This window comes from Malus domestica, chromosome 03, assembly GCF_042453785.1.
Source record: "Malus domestica chromosome 03, GDT2T_hap1".
NCBI classification, from domain to species: domain Eukaryota; kingdom Viridiplantae; phylum Streptophyta; class Magnoliopsida; order Rosales; family Rosaceae; genus Malus; species Malus domestica.
In genome coordinates this window covers 6,530,544-6,551,427 of record NC_091663.1, presented here as the reverse complement: position 1 = coordinate 6,551,427, position 20,884 = coordinate 6,530,544, and the positions used below count along the sequence as shown (strand labels likewise).

The window sequence follows — 20,884 nt, the reverse complement described above, 5'->3', positions numbered from 1 at the left end:
ATGTCACGATCTGCTAGCCCTAGGTCTACTTCACCTTCCTCGTGAAGGATGTTACTTTGCATATCTAGCGGTAAAGTATTGTGATGTTGGTCAGTTTGTCATTTTAGTTCTACTGTTCGGGTTCCAGTGTTTGGTTTGATCGTCTGTAGAAATCTACATTTGGCCGATCGCGAATCATGATCTTGCGGCTAAGACCTGGCCACAAAGATAGATAGGAAACTAACTGTCACATGAATTCATGTAACCTCATTCGGGCGCAAGATGCCAAGCACTCGGTTGGTGTCTAGGATTGAATTTGATTTGATAACTTACTGAATTGGGAACAGGGAAATGGACGTTTCTTTTAGATTTTGTTAATGCAGAAGTTTGAGAATCTTGTGAGTTACGAAATCCAACCAATAACGAGCTTCAAGAGTTGCTCAAACTCGTCTCAACTCCCTCACATGACGCAGTCTCGGGCCGGTCTTGTGACAGAGTTGACAAAACTCACTCGGTTTATGCAGTACTGATATAATCTGTTTTGGCAGCCAAATACAAGTCTACATCCAAAACAACCAAATGGAGCAATGATATTTCCCTTTCATAGTAATCGACGAAGTTTTCAAACTAAAATACACCAAAACTATGAGCATGTTGGGAAATGCTTTCCAACCGAAAATAGAAGCTTTTGAGGTCACTAGTTACATTGTTAAGTAATCATAAATGGACCAAATAATTATATCAGTGATACAATCATAGCGAAAACAATTACAATCATAGCGAAAACAATTCCCAAACGCATTCTTTCTCTTCCTGCACTTCATTGGTTAATTTTTTTGGATCGATCGAGGTACAAAAATAAACGTCTGTAGAAGAACAAGGGTGCCTAGTTAAGTTAGAGTGCATGCACAATAATACAAACACAGTATGGTAGGTATTTACCTGCTCGTTGCCAACACCTTATCGCGTAATTGATTTATTTTCTTATTTGTAACTTCTGTTAGCATAATAAAATACAAATAGAGAAGCACAAGCTCCAAAATAATTCTTGAAGGAAGCATATAATTGAACAAAAAAGTGAAGAAATAAAATGGAACATATAACGGCAGTTGCTACTTCTGTTGGCTTCTTTTATTCTTTACCTTAAGCTTTTCGTGGCATGGTTATAACATTCAAATAAGCATCAGAACCAGCACCGTGAAGGGATCTATGGTACGCGGCACTCCTCTATGTTCCAGATTTCCTTGGCATACTGAGCAATTGTCCGGTCGCTGCTGAACTTGCCAGACCCTGCAGTGCTTAGTATGGACATCTTCAGCCACCTTTTCCTATCCCTGCAGGTGAAAAATGGCACCTCGTGTCAAAGGTGGAAGTAGTTATATTGTGGCGATGGACTCAAGCATTTCAAGCAGCGAGATTCATGACAACAGTCAACACAAGGGTAAATGTTGCGGATTTTCTTTTTCTAGTCGGAGTAGATACTTGCAATTCAAGAAATCTATATTGTAAAGGTTAGAAGGTTTGACATCTTACTTGTAAGCTTCATCTACTTTTGCCTGAGCATCCATATACTGTGCAAAGTCATGGCCTGTTGAACTATAAGTATTTGAGCTGAAAAGTTTTAGAATAAGTTTGTTTAAATTGGTGTATCCACTTGTGCAGAATGAGGCAAAGTGTAAATGTCTAGTTTTGTAAAAAGGCCATGAGTGCCATGTGTTGATAGATCCATGAAATTAGAAAGATGTGTGTCTAGGACGAAATGTAGTGGTTTATGTGGTCCCAAGTTAAGGACCTTCAGTTAATGTAAAGCAAGTTAGTGCTCCTTTCTGATATAAGAAGAAATATTCCTCTGTAAAGTTTCTGCAGAGAAAAGAACAAGAAACCGTTCGTTTTCTCCAGCCTTTTGTTCATCGTTTGTTTTTCTGTACAGCTCCATCTACATCAAAACACTCATTGATTCAAGTTACACTAACATGGCCTCAGAGCCAGGTTGGATTTAACAATCTGGGCGTAAATCTGTGAAGTTAACGAGCTCAATCGAAGCTCTCTTGAAACTCTGTGAAGGTTGTCGATTCAGATCAAAATCATGTCTGGATCTGGAGGCTCGGAAGTGAGGACTCCAATCTTCTCCGGTGAGAACTACGAGTTCTGGAGAATCAAGATGGTGACAATCTTCAAATCACATGGGTTGTGGAATCTGGTGGAGAAAGGAGTTAAAACGTCTGATTCGAAGAAGAAGAAGTCTGAAGGATCGTCGGAGGATGATGGAGATGAAGAAATGTCAGCTGTGTTGATGCAAGACGCAAAGGCTTTGGGAATCATTCAGAATGCAGTCTCGGATCAAATCTTCCCTCGAATCGCCAATGCCGAGTCAGCGAAGATGGCATGGGATTTGTTGTATGGAGAGTATCATGGTGGTGATCAGGTACGATCTGTGAAATTGCAGAATCTTAGAAGAGAATTTGAATATGCTAGGATGCGAGATGATGAGTCTTTGTCTAGCTATCTTACACGGTTGAATGATCTAATTAATCAGATGAGAACATTTGGTGAATCTTTGTCGAATGAGAGACTAGTGCAGAAAGTCCTGATTAGTCTTAGTAAACCTTATGATTCTATCTGCTTGGTTATAGAAAATACAAAGTGTCTAGAGACTGTAGAATTGCAGGAAGTAGTTGCAATCTTAAAGAGTCAAGAACAACGGTTTGATTTGCATATGGTTGATGCAAATGAAAGAGCATTCTCTTCATTTTCTGTGAATCCAAAGGAGCAGAACAAGAGTGGGGGTCATTCGAGTTCATCTAGAACTCAGAAAAATTGGAATTCTAAAGGCAAGAAATGGGAATCAAAACCCAAATTTCAGCAGAAATCTTCTCTGCACAATTATCAGAGTGCAAATGCATCTCAGTCAGTGGGTCAGGAGGTTGCAAAGCCTCAGTGCAAAGTGTGTTCTAAGTATCACTTTGGTGAGTGTAGATACAAAGGGAAACCAAAGTGTTTCAACTGTGATAAATTTGGGCATTGGGCTAGAGAGTGCAATGTAGGCAGGTCAGTGCAAAAGGCAAATAATGCAAGTCAATTGGAGATGACAGGGAATCTGTTTTATGCAAACAACACTGTCACAGAACCAAAGGTGAATGGAGAGTGGTATATTGACAGTGGTTGTAGCAATCATATGACAGGAAATGTAGATTTGCTTGTTGAGGTTAGAACAAATGTAGCTGGTAAAGTTCAAATGCCAACTGGAGATCTTGTGAATGTTGCAGGAATGGGATCTTTAGTTATTGATACAAATAAAGGGAGAAAATATGTTAGAGAAGTAATGTATCTTCCCGGGTTAAAGGAGAACTTACTCAGTGTTGGTCAAATGGATGAACATGGATATTTCTTGGTGTTTGGAGGTGGAATGTGCAATGTGTATGATGGTCCATCACTAGAATGCTTGGTTATGAGAGTGAAAAAGAAAATGAATAGGTGTTATCCACTGACTTTGTTCTCTGAGAATCAAATGGTGCTGAAAGCTAGTGTCACTCACTCCACTGAGATTTGGCACAGGAGATTTGGACATCTACATTTTGGTGGTCTCAAACAATTGAGAGACAAGGAAATGGTACATGGTTTGCCACAACTTGCAGATTACAATGGAGTCTGTGAAGGTTGCCAATTTGGTAAACAGCATAGAGAAGAATTCCCTAGAAATCAAGTGTATAGAGCAACTGCCCCACTTGAACTGATTCATGTTGATTTGTGTGGACCTATGAAGACTGAGTCAATTGCTGGAAATAAGTATTTCATGCTGCTGATAGATGATTTTACCAGAATGATTTGGGTCTATTTCTTGAGATATAAGTCAGATGCGTTCAGCTGTTTTAAGAAATTCAAAGCTATGGCAGAATTACAAAGTGGTTTCAAGATTAAGACTCTGAGAAGTGACAGAGGAGGGGAGTTCAAGTCTGCAGAATTTGATTGGTTCTGTGAAAAGGAAGGATTACAAAGACAATTTACTCTTGCATATACTCCACAACAAAATGGAGTAGTGGAGAGAAAGAACAGAACAGTGATTGAAATGGCGAAATCTATGTTGCATGAGAAGAGGATGCCATATTTTATCTGGGCTGAAGCTGTGCATGCATCTGTATATATTTTGAATAGATGCCCCACAAAGGCTTTAAACAACATTACACCTTTTGAAGCTTATTCTGGTAGAAAGCCAGGAATAGCCCATATGAGAGTATTTGGATCTCTGTGTTATGTTCATGTTCCAAGTGAACAGAGACATAAACTTGAACCAAAAAGCTTAAAAGGAGTATTTGTGGGATATGCAACTTGTGAAAAGGGGTATAGGGTATTTGATCTATTATCTAAGAAGTTATTCTTATCAAGAGACATTGTATTTGAGGAAGAAGCTGTCTGGAATTGGGAAGAGGACTCAGGGTCAACACTTCTTAATACTGGAAGCTTTATTCACAGTGATATAAGCACAGAGAGCAATGACAGAATGGTGTTGTCTCCTACATCACCTATATTATCTCAGTCTAGAAGAGCTCCTAATAGTGAAGACTATGAACCTCAATTCAGGTCACCTATCTTAGGTGAATCTTCAAGTATGTCAAATGTAATTGAAGGACAAAATCAAGCATTTGATAATACACCATTGAAGTGGAGAAATCTGAATGATGTATTGGCTCAATGCAATCTGTGTATCATGGATCCAGAGAAGTATGAGGATGCCAAACAAGATGAGTCTTGGTTAAAAGCTATGGAGGATGAGCTGTTTATGATTGAAAAGAATGGCACCTGGAAACTTGTTGACAGGCCAACTGAAAAACCTGTTATAGGGGTTAAATGGGTCTACAAAACTAAGTTAAATCTTGATGGCTCAGTGTTGAAGAATAAAGCAAGATTGGTTGCAAAAGGCTATGCACAAAAGCCTGGTTTGGATTACAATGAGACTTATGCACCGGTTGCTAGGTTGGATACCATTAGAACATTAATAGCCTTGGCTGCACAAAAGAGCTGGAAATTGTATCAGTTAGATGTGAAATCGGCTTTCTTGAATGGAGTTCTACAAGAAAAGGTCTATGTTGAGCAGCCTGAAGGTTTTGCAGTGAAAGACAAGGAAGACAAGGTGTACAAACTTCATAAGGCTCTCTATGGTTTAAAACAAGCTCCGAGAGCTTGGTATGGAGAGATTGACAGCTATTTTTCTCAGTGTGGATTCAAGAAAAGCTTGAGTGAACCAACTCTGTATATAAAAGCAAGGGGATAAGATATTCTAATTGTGTCTATCTATGTAGATGATATAGTCTACACTGGTAGTTGCAAACCAATGCTAGAAGAGTTCAAAGAAGATATGAAAATGAAGTATGAGATGACAGATTTAGGTCTCCTTCACCACTTTCTTGGGATGGGAGTGATACAAACAGATTCCAGCATCTTCATTAATCAGAAGAAGTATGCAAGCTCTTTACTGAGTAAATTTGGTTTAAATGAAGCAAAGACTGTCTCAACTCCTCTGGTAGCTACTGAGAAGCTATCTAAGGATGATGGAAGTGGATCTGCAAGTGATGAATTGTATAGGAGCATTGTGGGAAGTCTCCTATATCTCACTGCTACAAGGCCGGATATAATGTATGCAGCTAGTTTATTGGCCAGATACATGCACTGTCCTACCAACAAACACTATGGAGCTGCAAAGAGAGTTCTCAGATACATCAAGGGAACTCTGGATTATGGCTTAGAGTATGTGAAAGGAAGAAAAGCTTGCTTAATTGGCTTCTGTGATAGTGACTGGGGTGGTTCTTTGGAAGACAGCAAAAGCACATCAGGATATGCATTCTCATTTGGCAGTGGTGTGTTTTCCTGGGCTTCAGTCAAGCAAAACTGCGTTGCACTCTCAACTGCAGAGGCTGAATATATAAGTGCATCAGAAGCAACTACACAAGCAATATGGCTAAGGTTTGTTTTGGAAGATTTTGGAGAATTACAAACTGTAGCTACTCCTCTTCACTGTGACAACACATCTGCCATTGCTATTACAAAGAATTTTGTGTTCCATCAAAAGACAAAGTACATTGATAGAAGGTATCACTTTATTAAGGATGCACTGCAAGAAGGAATCATTGATTTGGTGTATTGTCCCACTGAAAAACAGGTAGCAGATATCTTCACAAAACCTTTGTCCAAGGATCGGTTCAACTATCTTCGAGATATGCTTGGTGTGAAATCAGCTCAAAACTTAAAGAGGAGTGTTGAACTATAAGTATTTGAGTTGAAAAGTTTTAGAATAAGTTTGTTTAAATTGGTGTATCCACTTGTGCAGAATGAGGCAAAGTGTAAATGTCTAGTTTTGTAAAAAGGCCATGAGTGCCATGTGTTGATAGATCCATGAAATTAGAAAGATGTGTGTCTAGGATGAAATGTAGTGGTTTATGTGGTCCCAAGTTAAGGACCTTCAGTTAATGTAAAGCAAGTTAGTGCTCCTTTCTGATATAAGAAGAAATATTCCTCTGTAAAGTTTCTGCAGAGAAAAGAACAAGAAACCGTTCGTTTTCTCCAGCCTTTTTTTCATCGTTTGTTTTTCTGTACAGCTCCATCTACATCAAAACACTCATTGATTCAAGTTACACTAACATGGCCAACAAGAAAATAATCACCACGACCATAACCAGTGTTCCCCTCCAGAGAGTCAAGAAGTGGATTGTAATCGTAGCTCCCAAATGCTCCACTCCTAACAAACTGCTTGGCTTCTTCAAACCGAGGATCGGGTTTGAACTGCATGATTTACAAGAAGAGAAAAAAGTCATATAAGAAAGACTTGTGCTCGTTCACCGGTATGCACAAAAGATAAATTTAACTTTCAGCTGGATGTAAGAAATTCACATCATTGATTAGTTTAAGGAACCCCTTTCTGGGAACTATTATATTGGATACCTTGAATAGATAATTAACAGTCATCGAACTATTTGGTATCCATAGATTTAGAAACTTATTATAACTAGTCTTTTTATCGAAATCCTGATAGCCCTGTTGCTCCAACTTAGAACTAATATTGCTCAGGCTTTGGCAAGTTCTCCCGAAAAGCTTCATGATTCAATACCATTTTGTAACGACGATAAGAAGCCATCTACCTTTACGAACATTGAATGCAGAGCTTTCATACTACTTGCATTGATCTAAGTGACACATATAATAAAGAGAAAATGAAGCCTCATACCAGGCCGTTCTCTCTGTCCTTGCGCAGCTTAGGGACTTCATCAGCTGTTGCACCAAAGAGAAAAAAGTTGTCATCCCCAATTTCCTCACGGATTTCCACATTAGCCCCATCCAGTGTGCCGATTATGAGGCAGCCGTTCAGAGCAAATTTCATGTTGCTCGTGCCACTTGCCTCCATGCCTGCAGTACTGATATGTTGTGACAGCTCACTTCCTGGGATAAGTATCTCGGCCACAGATACATTGTAGTTTGGAACAAATACAACCTGAACATTAATGGTTATTAGGCCAGAATCAACCAATTGAAGCAAGCACGCTTGAAAAATATTCACTAACCTTCAAGTAACTATTGATATCAGGATCATTGTTGACCACAGCACCGACATCATCTACCAGCTTGACTATTCTTTTTGCATTTGTATATGTTGCAAATGCTTTTCCTCCAATCATGATAGTGCGTGGAGTTGTCTTCTTCCGATCTTCAGGGCTCATCTCCTGCCACAGTTCAGTTCCAAGCAAGTTCTCAAAATCATGCATAAACTTGAAAAAACGATATATAACCTTAAAAAAGAAATCCGTTGAACACTGCTTGCAAATTATAATTTTAAGGCTCGAGAATAACAACCAAAAGCAGAAAGAAATTGATTGAAAAATTATTTATTTGATGTACTTAGCGGGTGCAACACCATTACGAACAAATTGAAAGAGATGTACACAGAAATCCAAGTTCAAAGAGCATAAAGGTTCATATAATGGGTAGTATCACTAAGCAATGTTGATTGTTTCATATAACTATATAGTCAAGTAACAAGGAGAAGCCTTTTATACCTTTAACTTCTTGTACCGATAAACTGCGCCCAGAATATTCAGCAACTGTCTCTTATATTCATGGATACGCTTCACTTGTATGTCAAATAGAGTGTTTGGGTCAATCTTGACACCTGCCACATGCTCTATGTACTGCGCCAAACGCTTCTTATTGGCCATCTTGGCAGACGCCCATTCTTCTTGTAATTTTGAATCATCAGCAAACTGTTGGAGTAAACATACTGACTTTTAATATTTCAACTGCAGGAACGATCTGACAAGGACAAACAATTCCATAATATGTGAGATGCATACCTTTCGAAGACCTACAAGTAGGTCCAGGTTGGTAACCCATTCATCCGTTTTTAACCATTTGGTGATTATATTACTGAGCTCAGGACTGCAAAACCGAAGCCACCGGCGAGGAGTAATCCCATTGGTTTTGTTTTGGAACTTTGTTGGCCATATAGAGACATAGTCTACAAATAACTCATTTTTTAAAATATCACTGTGCAATTGGGCAACACCATTAACCTACAATGACACGGAAAGCAATGAGATTCTCGAAGTCAACACTCAACAGCTCAAATGTGGAAATAAGGGGTTCTTATATTGTGGGAGGGAAAAAGAAAAGGAAAGCAGAATATATGTATATATTCAAGCGTCGTTAAATTTTACTAATAAAGATAGGACTCTGAGATAAAATAGAATAGTCAAAATATGCACTTATGCAGACTGCCATTGGGTGTCTTCCTGGGAAGAACTTGCTTCTCGTTCAAAGCTTGAGTTCAAGTCTCACCAACGTACACGGTGGACTGTACCTTACAGTCTTAGACTCTGTATTCACTATTGCATACAATCTCTTGCTTGCCCTCCTAACCCCTTTTTCTTTGGGGAAAACGGAATAAGTTGCCTTTCATAATAGTTTATTGAAGGAAGCTGGAAGATTTCTGATAACCATATCAGGTTACCGTATGTTTACGTTGAAGACAGCTCAAAATAAGCTATAGGAGATGCTTGTAAATTTCCCCAAATAGATGTCTTACCGTATGTGCAGACACCACACATAAATTTGCCATTCGCACTACAGGCTTTTGGGGATTGTTATCCAAGACGCACAAGCTGGGAATTTTGCTCTCAAGATCACTTCGTGTAGCACGTACCATAGCAATGAACTGCCAGGATGCAATAATGTACATTAGAAGATAACAACTTTAGTATAAACAGAACAAATAAAAAAGGTGAGAAATATTACTCTTTTGTCAATTTCTTCTATTATTTGCATATGGCGAGGGAGAAGCTTCCACATTACGGCTTGTGACCATTTCTCAAGTGCTTCAGGAAGGACTGTGTGATTAGTATAAGCAACCGTCCTGGTTCAATTATTATGTGTTAGTACTTTATAGCTCCTTGTGCAAAAAGCACTACAAACAAGCTGAGTAGCCATAGAAGAAAGAAGAATGTGTGCCAACTTCAGGAAGAAATCCTAAAAACAACATGAAATATAATTGACCTTGTTGTCACTTCCCATGCCTCATCCCACCCAAGACCTTCCTCATCCAATAGCAGTCGCATCAGCTCTGGAATTGCCAGTGTAGGATGAGTATCGTTCATTTGGACAGCAACCTTTTTTGGGAACTCTGACCATTGCAATGTGTCTGTCCCCTGTTTCCTCTCCTTGAATCTAAAAATAATGTCCTGTAATTTCAAGATTTTAAATTGAGGATCACAACATCTTAACAGGATCAAGATGACTAATTAGCAACTGAAAATGCCTCTTTATGAGAAGACTGGATATGTATTTTTGCATATTGAAGATAAAAATTGGAAATGCTAAACCCAAGCATCACTTTGAGGGAAAATGTCAATGTGAAAACTTTTTTCTAAAGGTGTGAGATTCTTTTGACCTTCTCTAATGACATGTGGAAATTAAAAGGTCATCTGAAACAGCAAATGAAAGAAATAAAATAATGGTGATACTTACACCAACAAAACAATGAAGGATAAGATGATAATTAACCAACCTGAAGTGATGCACTGCAGAGGAAAAATTGTTGCTTCAGCCTTAAAAGTTTCCCCTCCTCTGTGGCATCTCCAGGATATAGAACAGCACAAATCTGCAAAAAACACATATCACAATGTGGTTCAAGAAAACATTTAAAACATGAAGACGTAGTGCCACACATTATTGAAAGGGAGAACAGTAGTTATAGAAAAAGACTTAGCTTAGTATTATGTGTGTGTATACACACACACACACACACACACAGTAATACAAATACACATCTAGATATAGTAAACTTAAAAGGCTTTTGATTGAATGTCTATGGAAGATTTGAAATACTGGCAAGTGGTTCCAAGACTAACTTGCCATTAGGATATAAATAACCAACCTGTTGCGCTCGAGAATGAAGCTGCGCAGCAGATTCATACTGTCCATCATTAAACTGAAATAGGTTAAAATCCTCAGCAGATGCTTTGGCTTCCCATAGACGGAGACTAATAGTGTTCTTGGTTTTGTATCCTGGAATTGGCACATCATAAGCCAGAGCTTGCAAAACCTCTCCCTCAACCCACTTTCGGCTATAATACAATCACAAGAATAATTGCTGAGTTAGTGTAGTTATATTTCAAGCCACCAACCAAGTTGCACGTGAATTTATGACATTGATAATTGATAAATAATTTTTTTGTTTTAGAAAAGTGTAATAATCTATTCTGTTATCAGTATTGACACTTACGATCCATCAGGATTGACATGAACACGGCCAAAAAATCTGACAGGGTACATAACATCATGCCTGACAACTTCCCAAGGACTAAATTTCTGCACAAATTCCATCGAAAAACATATCAGTAAGAACTCATGAAAAACATAAAATTTAACAGAACTTGAGGTGATACAGAACCTCTAGCCAATCCTCAGCAGTTTCTTCCTGGCCATCCTCGGCAATCCGCTGCTTGAACAGCCCGTACCTGTACCTCAAACCATACCCCCATGCAGGCAAATTCAATGTTGCCATGGAGTCTAGAAAGCACGAAGCAAGCCTTCCCAGCCCACCATTTCCAAGTGCCGCATCTTTCTCCTACAAAGATTCATTTCTACCAATCATCCATCAACAGATTGCACGTCGAATTCATGTGACGAAATCCAATTAAGAATCCATTTCAAATGATTAACAACCTCCTGAGGTAACAATTATAATTCATTTCAACGACACTATATTAAATTAGAATTTTGAGGGATTTTAATTCTTTTCAATCAGGATTTTAAGTGATTATCTGAAATTCAAGGTGTATTCAATTAGAATTTTAAGATAGTTTATTAAAATTCTTAGAAATCCCGATGTATTCAATTAGGATTTTAAAGACGTTTATAACATTGCAGGTGTATTCAATTAGAAATTGATTTTAAAAAATTTGAGAAAGGTTGAGGAATTAGAGGGCATTGGAGAGATTTCGTAATGTATTTTAAGCATTCACAAACCTCACCTTTCCCCATGAGATTTCGAAGGAATTGAATCAAAATTTTATATGAAATATCTACAAATCAATTAAACTCCATAAAAATCGATAGATTTATAAATCCATTAAAATCTCTCAAATTCTCAATTGAATACGGCCCCTAAAAGTACACGCACAAATTCTAATTATGTGAAAGAACAAAAACTCAATCTTTACAATATAATTGAACGAAAACCGTATTTTTCGGAGATTACCTGCTCTGTTATTTCCTCCAGCTGATGCCCCAACTTGTTCAAAGCATCAGCATAAGCAGTCTGAACATTCAAATTCCCAATCGCATTGGTCAAGGCTCGTCCTTGAAGATACTCCATGGACAAGTAGTAAGTCTGCTTGGGATTCTCCTTGTGGAAATGCAGGTACGTCTCGTTCCATTGCTACAAAAAAGGAATACCAAACAAAATTAAAAAAATGGAAATCGGCCAAGATCGAACCCGGAAGCTGAGAAACGGCGGTACAGTACTTGGATCAGGCGATCGCGGACGCTGTCGGCGGTGGCGTAGTAGGCTTGCTCCGGCTCGAACTTGAACGGCGAGAACTGGGGGCTGAATTTGGCGTGGTAATTGATGTTGGAAGCAATCTGCGACGGCTCTTCGGCTAAAGGGTTTGCGGTTGCCGGAATCTTGGACGAAATGGCGGAGTCTGTGATGGTTTTCCCGTTCGATTTCGCAGTAGGCGCCATGGCTGAGCTTCCAGCAGCTTCTCAATCCTCAATAGTATCTGAAAAATCAAAGCAAAATTACCAAATTAGTGTCGAACTGAAACCGTAAACAGAAACCCAGAAGAGAATTGATGAGAAAAACAAAACCCAAAAGAGGGAGAGAGAAAAGATTACATCTTTGAAGTGCGTTTTTGGTTTGTGAGAGTGTGAGGTTCTTAAGAGTGATGAAATGATCAGCTGAAAATATTAGCATAAAGGAATTTAAAAGAGAATCTGAGTGTGGGGGAGGAGATATTTTCGTATAAAGGCCAAAAGTGAGAGAGAGAGAGAGAGAGAGTGTGTGTGTGTGTGTTTTGGAGGTGAACTAAAAATATCAGAGAGAGAGAGAGAGAGAGGAGAGAGAGAGAGGAGGAAGGAGAAGGAGAAGAAGAAGAAGATGGTAGGAGGGAGGGAGGTTCTAAATTTTCGTATATTTTGCTTTCTTTTTCGTGATTTGTTTTGGTGGAGTGAAGCGAACGTGAACCGTCACATGAAAATGGAGCCAAAAGAGGGCGGGGTTTGTGTGTGTGTGTGGGAGCGAGTGAGAGGTGCACAGTCACATGACAAGCTTTGCTTCAATTGGAGATCAGATTTTCATGTTTTCTTTTGCCCTTCCTATACTTGAGTTAGGGATGCCACGTGGCTTCATTTGATCCAAGGTGCCTTGGATCACGTGTGCATATAAGAATTCTTCCATGAGATTAGGGACAGAGCTCAACAAAGTTAAGCTATGCCAGTGACAATCGTCCATGCGAACGTATTTGATGTAATGTGAGATTCTTTGCATGTTAATGAGCAAGGCAACATCTTTTGCATTTATAAGCTTGTTTGAAAATGTTTTTAAAATGAAAGAGTTTTTGAAAAAAAAAAAAAAATTAGGTTCAAAAAATACTTGAAGTGTTTCTTGCAAGAAACACATAAAGATATTGTTTTTTGTCCAAAGCACTTCAAGTGTATTTCCATGTTTATTTGCATTTTTACTAAGAATTGATTCAAAAAATATTTTCATCAAAAAAAATTTCAAGCATTTTAAAAACATTTTCAAATGAGTTTATGTATGAAAAATGATGCACACTATTTTTTTCTATTTAAATATAAGGTTGCAATTGACTTCCTTAATTGCAAGATGACAAAGAGAGTCGAGAAGATAAAACGAGAAAATAGTACAATTTCACTATTTTATTGTTGGGTTAATTACATTTTACCCCTCAGGTTTGGGGTCGATTTCAATTTTTTACAGCATCTTTAAAACATTTCAATTTCATACGTTTACTTATCATTTTATTTCAATTTCATATATCTGTTAGAAAATCCGTTAAGTGATGACATGGCAAATACGGGATCCACATTTGTGCTAATGTGGCTGCCAAATTTGTGCCATGTGGCAATTTTTTTATGCATTTAAAAATAATTATTTAAAGAAAAGTTATAAAAAATAAAAAAATAAAAAAACCAAATCAAACCCAGAAAAACCCATCCATTCCCTACAACCCCTCACCCCTCTCCTCCTTTCTCTCCCACTCCACCAAACCCACTCTCCAATTCCCCTTTAACCCCCCAACCCTTACCCTCACCCACTGCGCCACCCACATCCGCCCCCTCGCCGCCGTCAAAGCCCCAAAAAAGATCGAAAAGCTTGTCACCGACATCTCCAGCCTCACCCTCAAGGAAGCCAGCATCCTCGTTGACGACCTCCAGGACAAGCTTGACGTCTCCATTGCTGCCCTCACTCCAGCCGCCACCGTGGCCATTGCGCTAGGAGCGGGCGAGGCCCCGCCGTCGTGGAGGAAAAGACGGAGTTCGATGTTGTCATCGAGGAGGTGTTAAGCAACGTGAGAATTGTGGTGATTAAGGCAGCGAGGGCGTTGAGAAAATGAGAAAAGGGAAAAGATCGGTTGGGGAAGGTGAAAAGAGTGGAGGAGAGGAATAGGGGTTGCGGGGAAGGGGAATGGATGGTTTTTGGGTTTGATTTGGCTATTTTTTCTCTTTTTTTTTAACTTTTCTTTAATTAATTATTTTAAATGCATAAAAATTATTTTTTGCCATGTGATACAAATTTGGTTGCCACGTCAGCATAAATATGGATCCCATATTTACCACGTCATCACTTAACTGTTTACTTAATAGATTTTCTAACGGATGTATGAAATTGAAATATACCCCAAACATGAGAGGGTAAAAATGTAATTTACCCTTTATTATTTCACTGTTATATGGTTTTATTATGATGGAATAATGATCTGATGTAGTCGAAAAAAATAAGGGTAAATTACATTTTTCCCAATCAAATTTGGGGTCAATTTCAATTCCTTACAACATGTTTAAAACATTTTAATTTCATACATTTAAGGCTTACATGATCCATTCTCTTGGGCGATGTGGGATGTTACAATCCACCCCCTTTAGGGGTCCGACGTCCTCATCGACACACATCCGGCTAGGGATTGGCTATGATACCAAATTGTCACATGCAGACTCGGGCCACCACCACATCCCGGGCTCGACTCCACCGTATGACGAGGCCTTTTGGGAGCTCACTGGCTTCAGGTTTTGTAGGAACTCCGAAATTAAGCGAGAAAAAAAGCTAGAACATTCCCGAGATGGATGACCCACTGGGAAGTTCTGCTCGCATGAGTTTTTAGAAACAAAACAGTGAGGGCATGATCGGGGCCCAAAGCGGACAATATGTTGCTACGGCAGAGTTGAGCCCGGGATGTGATGGAACCTGGGTCGGGATGTGACAATTTGGTATCAGAGCCAATCCATGATCGGAAGTGTGCCGACTATGACGTCGAGCTCCTAAGGGGGTGGATTGTTAGATCCCACATCGCCTAGGGGAGTGGATCCTCTATGCCTTCTATGTACATGCCCACCTTCATATAACACGAGGCTTTTTATGAGCTCACTGGTTTCGGGTTCCATCAGAACTCTGAAGTTAAGCAAGTTCAGACGAGAGCATTCCCAGAATGGGTGACCCACTGGGAAGTTCTCGTGTGAGTTCCCAGAAACAAAACCGTGAGGACGTGGTCGGGGCCCAAGGCAGACAATATCGTGCTATGGCAGAGTCGAGCCCGGGATGTGACATACAATACCATCAGAACTCTGAAGTTAAGCGAGTTCAGGCGAGAGCATTCCCAGGATTGGTGACCCACTGGGAAGTTCTCGTGTGAGTTCTCATAAACAAAACCATGAGGGCATGGTCAGGACCAAAAGCGGACAATATCGTGTTATGGCGGAGTCGAGCCCGGGATGTAACATACAATACAACACTGTATTATGTGAAGTGCTTTTTCCAAAATTTCTCCAAAGATTTTGGAAGCATAAAAAGTGGTTTTACATGATTAACGTACTTATTTTTATCGATAACACGTCATATAATTTACAAATTTAACTTTAAAAAGTTAATTTATCTGACATTAATTGCTAGCTAGACGCCAACTTCGGTTCGTAATATAATCTGGTTGCCATTGAAATTTAATATTTGAATATAATCTGGTTTTATACAAAAAGATGTTTCTTTTTTACATAGATGTACAAATTAAACACTTGGATAGAAGAAGAAAACAATTTTCCGTAAATAATTTCACTCAAAATTCTTATAAGTTAGGCAGAGATAATAAATCTCTGACAATCATCATCTTGAATCCCAAACGATGTCCGCCGAGTCCTCTTTGCATCTCTGACGGGATAATTCGCAGAAAAATGAACATCAGAGGAGGAAGAAAGGAGGGATTTTTCTTGAAAGTCCTTTCGAATTCCCCATAACACTTCAGCACATTTTTTCATGGAGGGTCTTGAATTTCTTAGAGGTGCAAGGCATTCCTGAGCTAGCAGAAGGACTTTCTCCAAAACCATCGTTGATGCCGGGTTTCTCCGTAGCCTTGGATCCATGACAAATATCGCGTCTCCTCGTTTCAACATTTGGATTGCCTGCAGATGTAAACATGGTTAGGCTAATGTTTGGTTCGTAGCACTTCTAATACATAATCTTTGTCTATAACACATGGGACATCTGAAGAGGAGGATGAAATGATCTACCGCAACCGTAGCGGTTTCATTTGATGAATGTTTCACATGTAAATGCAACGAGGAACAAGGTGGATGTTACAAGAGCTAGACTCATGTGGTTTGCCCTTATCCTCTATAGAAATATGTCATGAGTGACGGATTGTCTAAAGTTTAACAGAAGCATGTGATGAATGTCGGAACTACAATAAATCGGGGAGATTAAGAGTAAAACAAAACTTGAGCAATGACTAATTAATCATGTAAGGTGGAAATCTGGGCAGATTTTACCGCGAAGCAACATATAGAAACAGACATCCCAACAAAATTCCAGTTTCGTGTCAGTTTAGTAATGTCAAGATGCTTAAAATGAGCATACTCTTACCCATCTTGTTGTAATTCTTTCATTGGTTGGCTTCTTTGGTTCGATGGGTCGTCTTCCTGTCATAAGTTCTACAAGCAAGACACCAAAGGAGTAAACATCACTCTTTACGGTGAGTTGATAAGTCTTGAGGTACTCGGGGTCCAAGTATCCTGCCGTTCCTTTGACTTGAGTTGAAATGTGAGTTGCATTTGGGTCTGCAGACGATCGTGCAAACCCAAAGTCCGCCACTTTAGCCCGAAGTTTCTCTGTGATGAGGATGTTTAAAGATTTTATGTCTCTGTGGATTATCGGAGGATCTGTCAAATACATGAAACGCTTCAGGTTGTCAAATGCCTCACAATAATATCCTAATCAAATTAAATGGGAAGCAAGATGAAAACATCTTTATCGGTCGAGTAGTTTGGATTGAAAATGATGTACACACCTTTATACATGTGAAGATAGGTGATTGCATGAGCCACATCAATAGCAATGTCCAAACGTTCTCCGGTTTCAAGTTCATTTCCATTTGTACCTTCATGAAAAGAGAACTATTTTTATACACATTTCTGGATTAGTATTATGTTATTTCTGATGGTATCCAGATTATCTAATTATCACAGAAAAGAAGAAAAATAAAGAGATTCCATGGAGGGAAAGGTGTTCCGAGCTTCATGTAAAACACAACGAGACAACTAAAACGCTAATTTTTTCAACTGAAGAATATAGGAAACAGGACACTGCTAATGATCCTTCATTTTATCCAACTCTTTTTGTTACTTGATGTTAACATTTCCAGTTTCTCAGTAGAACTTACATATTCCACCTGATGAACTTATCACTTACGTCTACCTTCTACTGACTAACCCTATTGAGTTTCATAACTAAGTTTTCATAAGACTTACCATCCAAATGCTCGCGAAGCGTTCCATTTGCAACGTATTCAACCACAATAATCCGCTCATCTCCGTGCTCCAGATATCCATATAACCTTACCAAATTCAGATGCTCGATCGTTGACAAGGTAAGTATTTCATTCTTGAACTCCGTTTCTAAGAGCTTGTCAGACGCAGCCTGCACAAATTTTACGCCGTTATGCAAGCTAATAGAAAATGAGATTAACTATTGTCCTCACAATGCTCTACCAAATATAAGGATTCTGCCTGTTTCTCAACTATCAGGCATAATTATCTATACCTTCCGAGCACGCTTTACAGCAACATGAGATCCATCTGCAAGCCTTCCCTTGTACACGGTTCCAAATCTGCCCTCACCAATCTGATTTGCTGGAGAGAATTTTTCCGTTGCTTTGAGAATCTCTTCGTAAGAGAAATTCGTCGTCTCAATTAATCCACTGGCAGAACTAGTGGACTGAGAGAACTTAAACTTCGACGAGCTCTTACTCCTTGTGTCACTCCCTGACGAACGATCAGTTGAAGCTGCAGGGTACAGGAAAATATTAACAAAAGTAACTTCTCAATCTTTGATATTTTGAAAGCACTACTACGTATGGTATTTACCAAGCTGCAATAGAAAGCACTTCCACTCAAAGACGCTTTTATTCAAAGTACATCCAAAATTTTCAATAAAAGTCCAATGGTATCTGAAAGTCCTTTTAGCTGTTCTAAAAGCACTTCCGAACAAGTTTACTTTAGATTTGCGCAGAACCAACATGGAAGCTAAAAACTTACACGAAATCCCTCGGATTCGAGAATCATTTCTTCTTGTTTCAATCAAAGCAGCAGCGTTTGAGGCGGCCTTTCGCTGTCCGAAAAGAACTGTGAAAACCCCGGCAACTTTCTTCACAGCAAACTTGATATGCCTCAGGACAGGAAGACTTTTGGGTTTAGCTTTGTTCTTGTTACCATCTTCATACCGGAAACTGGAGATTTGCTTTCCCTGATTTGCCTGCAGATTATGAGGACTTGGTGTTCTCTTCATTGCCAGAAGTTATGGAGTTTTTGGCCGTCTGATGCAATTTTGATCAACATTTGGCTTTGTTGTTTACTAGTAGCATTCTTGTATTTATGATTCGTACCTATAGAATTTTATTTAATAAAATAATTGAATGTTTATTAAAGTCTTACATTTAAGACTAATTCAAGTGATTTTGTGGATTAGTAGCCAGAGCCGGCTTCCCTGCCCTCCTAGTTCTCATACACCTTCATTTTCTTTTATTTTGTGCGATGGTTAAGCTACATCAATATTTTATATTGATTTTTTATAGGATAATAAGACAAAAAACAATAGTGATATAAAATGTTGACGTGACTTAACCATGACCGTACAAATAGAAAGAGATGAGAGTATATTGGAACTGAGAGGGCCGAGAAGCTAGGTCCTTAGTAGCCATTACACGTTTTGATGAAGGACAAATCAGCAACAACATTTTCAGTTAAAAATATTTTAAAAAGGGATTAGTTGGTGATTTCATTATAGCAATTCACTCTTCTGGGACTGGAAAGACTCACAGAGAAAGTCTCAATTTGATCATCATCGTGTAATTCATCAACACCAAAAGTCGAACTCAAGATGCGATGCGTGTATGGAATTTGCTCCTAAAAAAAGAAAAAAGAAAAAGAAAAGAAAGAAAGAAAGAATAATATTTAGTCAAATACCGTAAGATATTTTAATAGGCTGCAGATTCTAGTGGCAACCCAAGTTGTAGGGCGGGTTGCATCACATGAATTGATTGAGGGAAAAGGATTCGGGGATGCATGATCGTGATCGTTCATCTTATATCGTGCAATAAAAAATTATTATAAATTTTAAAATTAAAATTAAATATAAATAATATCTAACGAAAACTGATCGCATTATATACGATCATTGGATCTCGGAATCCCCAAAAATAGGGATATGACGAGGTTCCTTTTCCTTGATTGAGGGCTTTTGCCTTTTTGCGTGATTGCATCCCCCTTTCGATCGAGAGAAGTTATTTCCACACTTCCTTTTTCTCCTCTCGTGTACTGTCCTCTCTTTTTCTAGCCGTATAATTAAATAAATTAAAAAAGAATTAAGAGACATAAATAAATGGCTGAGCGCAAAAAGGAGAAAATGGGATTTACGTAAATCAGTTTCCTATTGCTCAAATTTCCATTTTGAGCGTTCATTTTCAGCACGTGCTTGTGACCTTTCAACTTTTAACTTTATATCTAAACGGATCAGGTTTATCGGGTTTTGATCGGGTTCAATCTGACCCGTTAAGTTAACGGATCATCCGAATCCGACCCATTAAACTAACAGGTCACTCGTTTCACCCGTTAACAATTATTATTATTATTATTTTTTTTTGCATGGAGTTTATTTTTTGTTGTTAAAACTTTACTGAAATTACTAAAACATCATCAACTAACGGGTTGATCCAAAGTGACCCGTTATTTAACGGGTTGTTAACGGGTTCACCCGTTAGCGATCCGACCCGTTAAACATCCATCCAAATACTAATATTAACGGGTCGGGTCCAAAATGCCAAGTCTAATTACCTGACGGAAATGCTTCCCTTGTTGAGAGTTGTCCCACATAAATGTGGAACAATGTTTTCCATGTGCTTATATGGTCTTGAGCTACTCCTCATATTGCTAATTGGTTTTATGGTGGAATCTCAATTTCAATATGATATCAGAACAGGTTATCCTCGTGTGGAGCCAGACGGACACACGCACTCCACGTCACTCAGTCGTTGTTCACGTATAAGCTTGAAAATCCACCATACGTGCAGATGGGTGTTGAGAGTTGTTCCACATCGGTGAGGGACAAGGTTTGGTATGTGCTTATATGGTCTTGGACTACTCCTCATATTACTAATTAGTTTTATGATGAACCTCAATTTCATCATTTTGTCGTTCATGTATGTATGAATAATATGAACCACAATCAATCAATGAGGAAGCAAGAACAAAGAATCTGGCATCGTACCTCTGGAACGTATTTACACGTATCTTTTACAAAATTTGGTAATCAGGATCCCCATATGCGCCTGAAACAAACTATTGATGCACGAGGAAGAGGAACACTACTAGAATATCCACTTTACACACCTTGGATTCAAACAATGAACAACAAGGTTATGTATTTATACAACGGATGACTTCGAAACGATCTGTACCATTAGTCGAGTCTGCCTGCCAACATTCGGTCCAATTCCATGGACTGCCCCGTTAGTTACAGTCTATGAAGCATGGATACGGATACGGATACGACGATACGATACGACACGACACGACGATACGAAAAATCTCTAAAAATTAAGATACGATACGCTATGGATACGGCAAATAAAAATCTATATAG

General features: G+C 38.8%; 2 protein-coding genes across 3 annotated transcripts; both read right to left on the bottom strand.

Annotated features, from left to right (window-relative positions):
* Positions 1-559: 559 nt before the first annotated feature.
* LOC103427127 (alpha-glucan phosphorylase, H isozyme-like) lies at positions 560-12,810 on the bottom strand. Of its 2 annotated transcripts, XR_011578738.1 has the most exons (18): positions 12,358-12,747; positions 11,986-12,242; positions 11,720-11,899; positions 10,910-11,086; positions 10,742-10,827; positions 10,394-10,583; positions 10,025-10,117; positions 9,514-9,698; positions 9,256-9,373; positions 9,047-9,175; positions 8,316-8,534; positions 8,022-8,225; positions 7,530-7,688; positions 7,196-7,459; positions 6,618-6,753; positions 1,513-1,567; positions 1,122-1,313; positions 560-845 (listed from the first exon to the last, which is right to left on the bottom strand). XR_011578738.1 is itself a non-coding variant. In XM_070818212.1 (17 exons), the coding sequence occupies exons 2-17, from the start codon at positions 12,202-12,204 to the stop codon at positions 1,187-1,189; spliced, it is 2,541 nt and encodes an 846-aa protein (XP_070674313.1). In that variant the 5' UTR covers positions 12,205-12,242; positions 12,358-12,810; the 3' UTR covers positions 940-1,186. The 2 variants fall into 2 exon arrangements, 1 of the variants encoding a protein (XP_070674313.1); XM_070818212.1 differs by lacking the exon at positions 560-845 and having other exon boundaries at positions 940-1,313; positions 12,358-12,810.
* Positions 12,811-15,661: 2,851 nt separating this feature from the next.
* LOC103427128 (calmodulin-binding receptor-like cytoplasmic kinase 2) lies at positions 15,662-18,735 on the bottom strand. Its single transcript, XM_008365201.4, has 6 exons — positions 18,283-18,735; positions 17,789-18,030; positions 17,497-17,665; positions 17,037-17,126; positions 16,613-16,908; positions 15,662-16,152 (listed from the first exon to the last, which is right to left on the bottom strand). Exons 1-6 carry the CDS (start codon positions 18,530-18,532, stop codon positions 15,826-15,828), a joined length of 1,374 nt encoding a protein of 457 aa, XP_008363423.3. The 5' UTR covers positions 18,533-18,735; the 3' UTR covers positions 15,662-15,825.
* Positions 18,736-20,884: the final 2,149 nt, after the last annotated feature.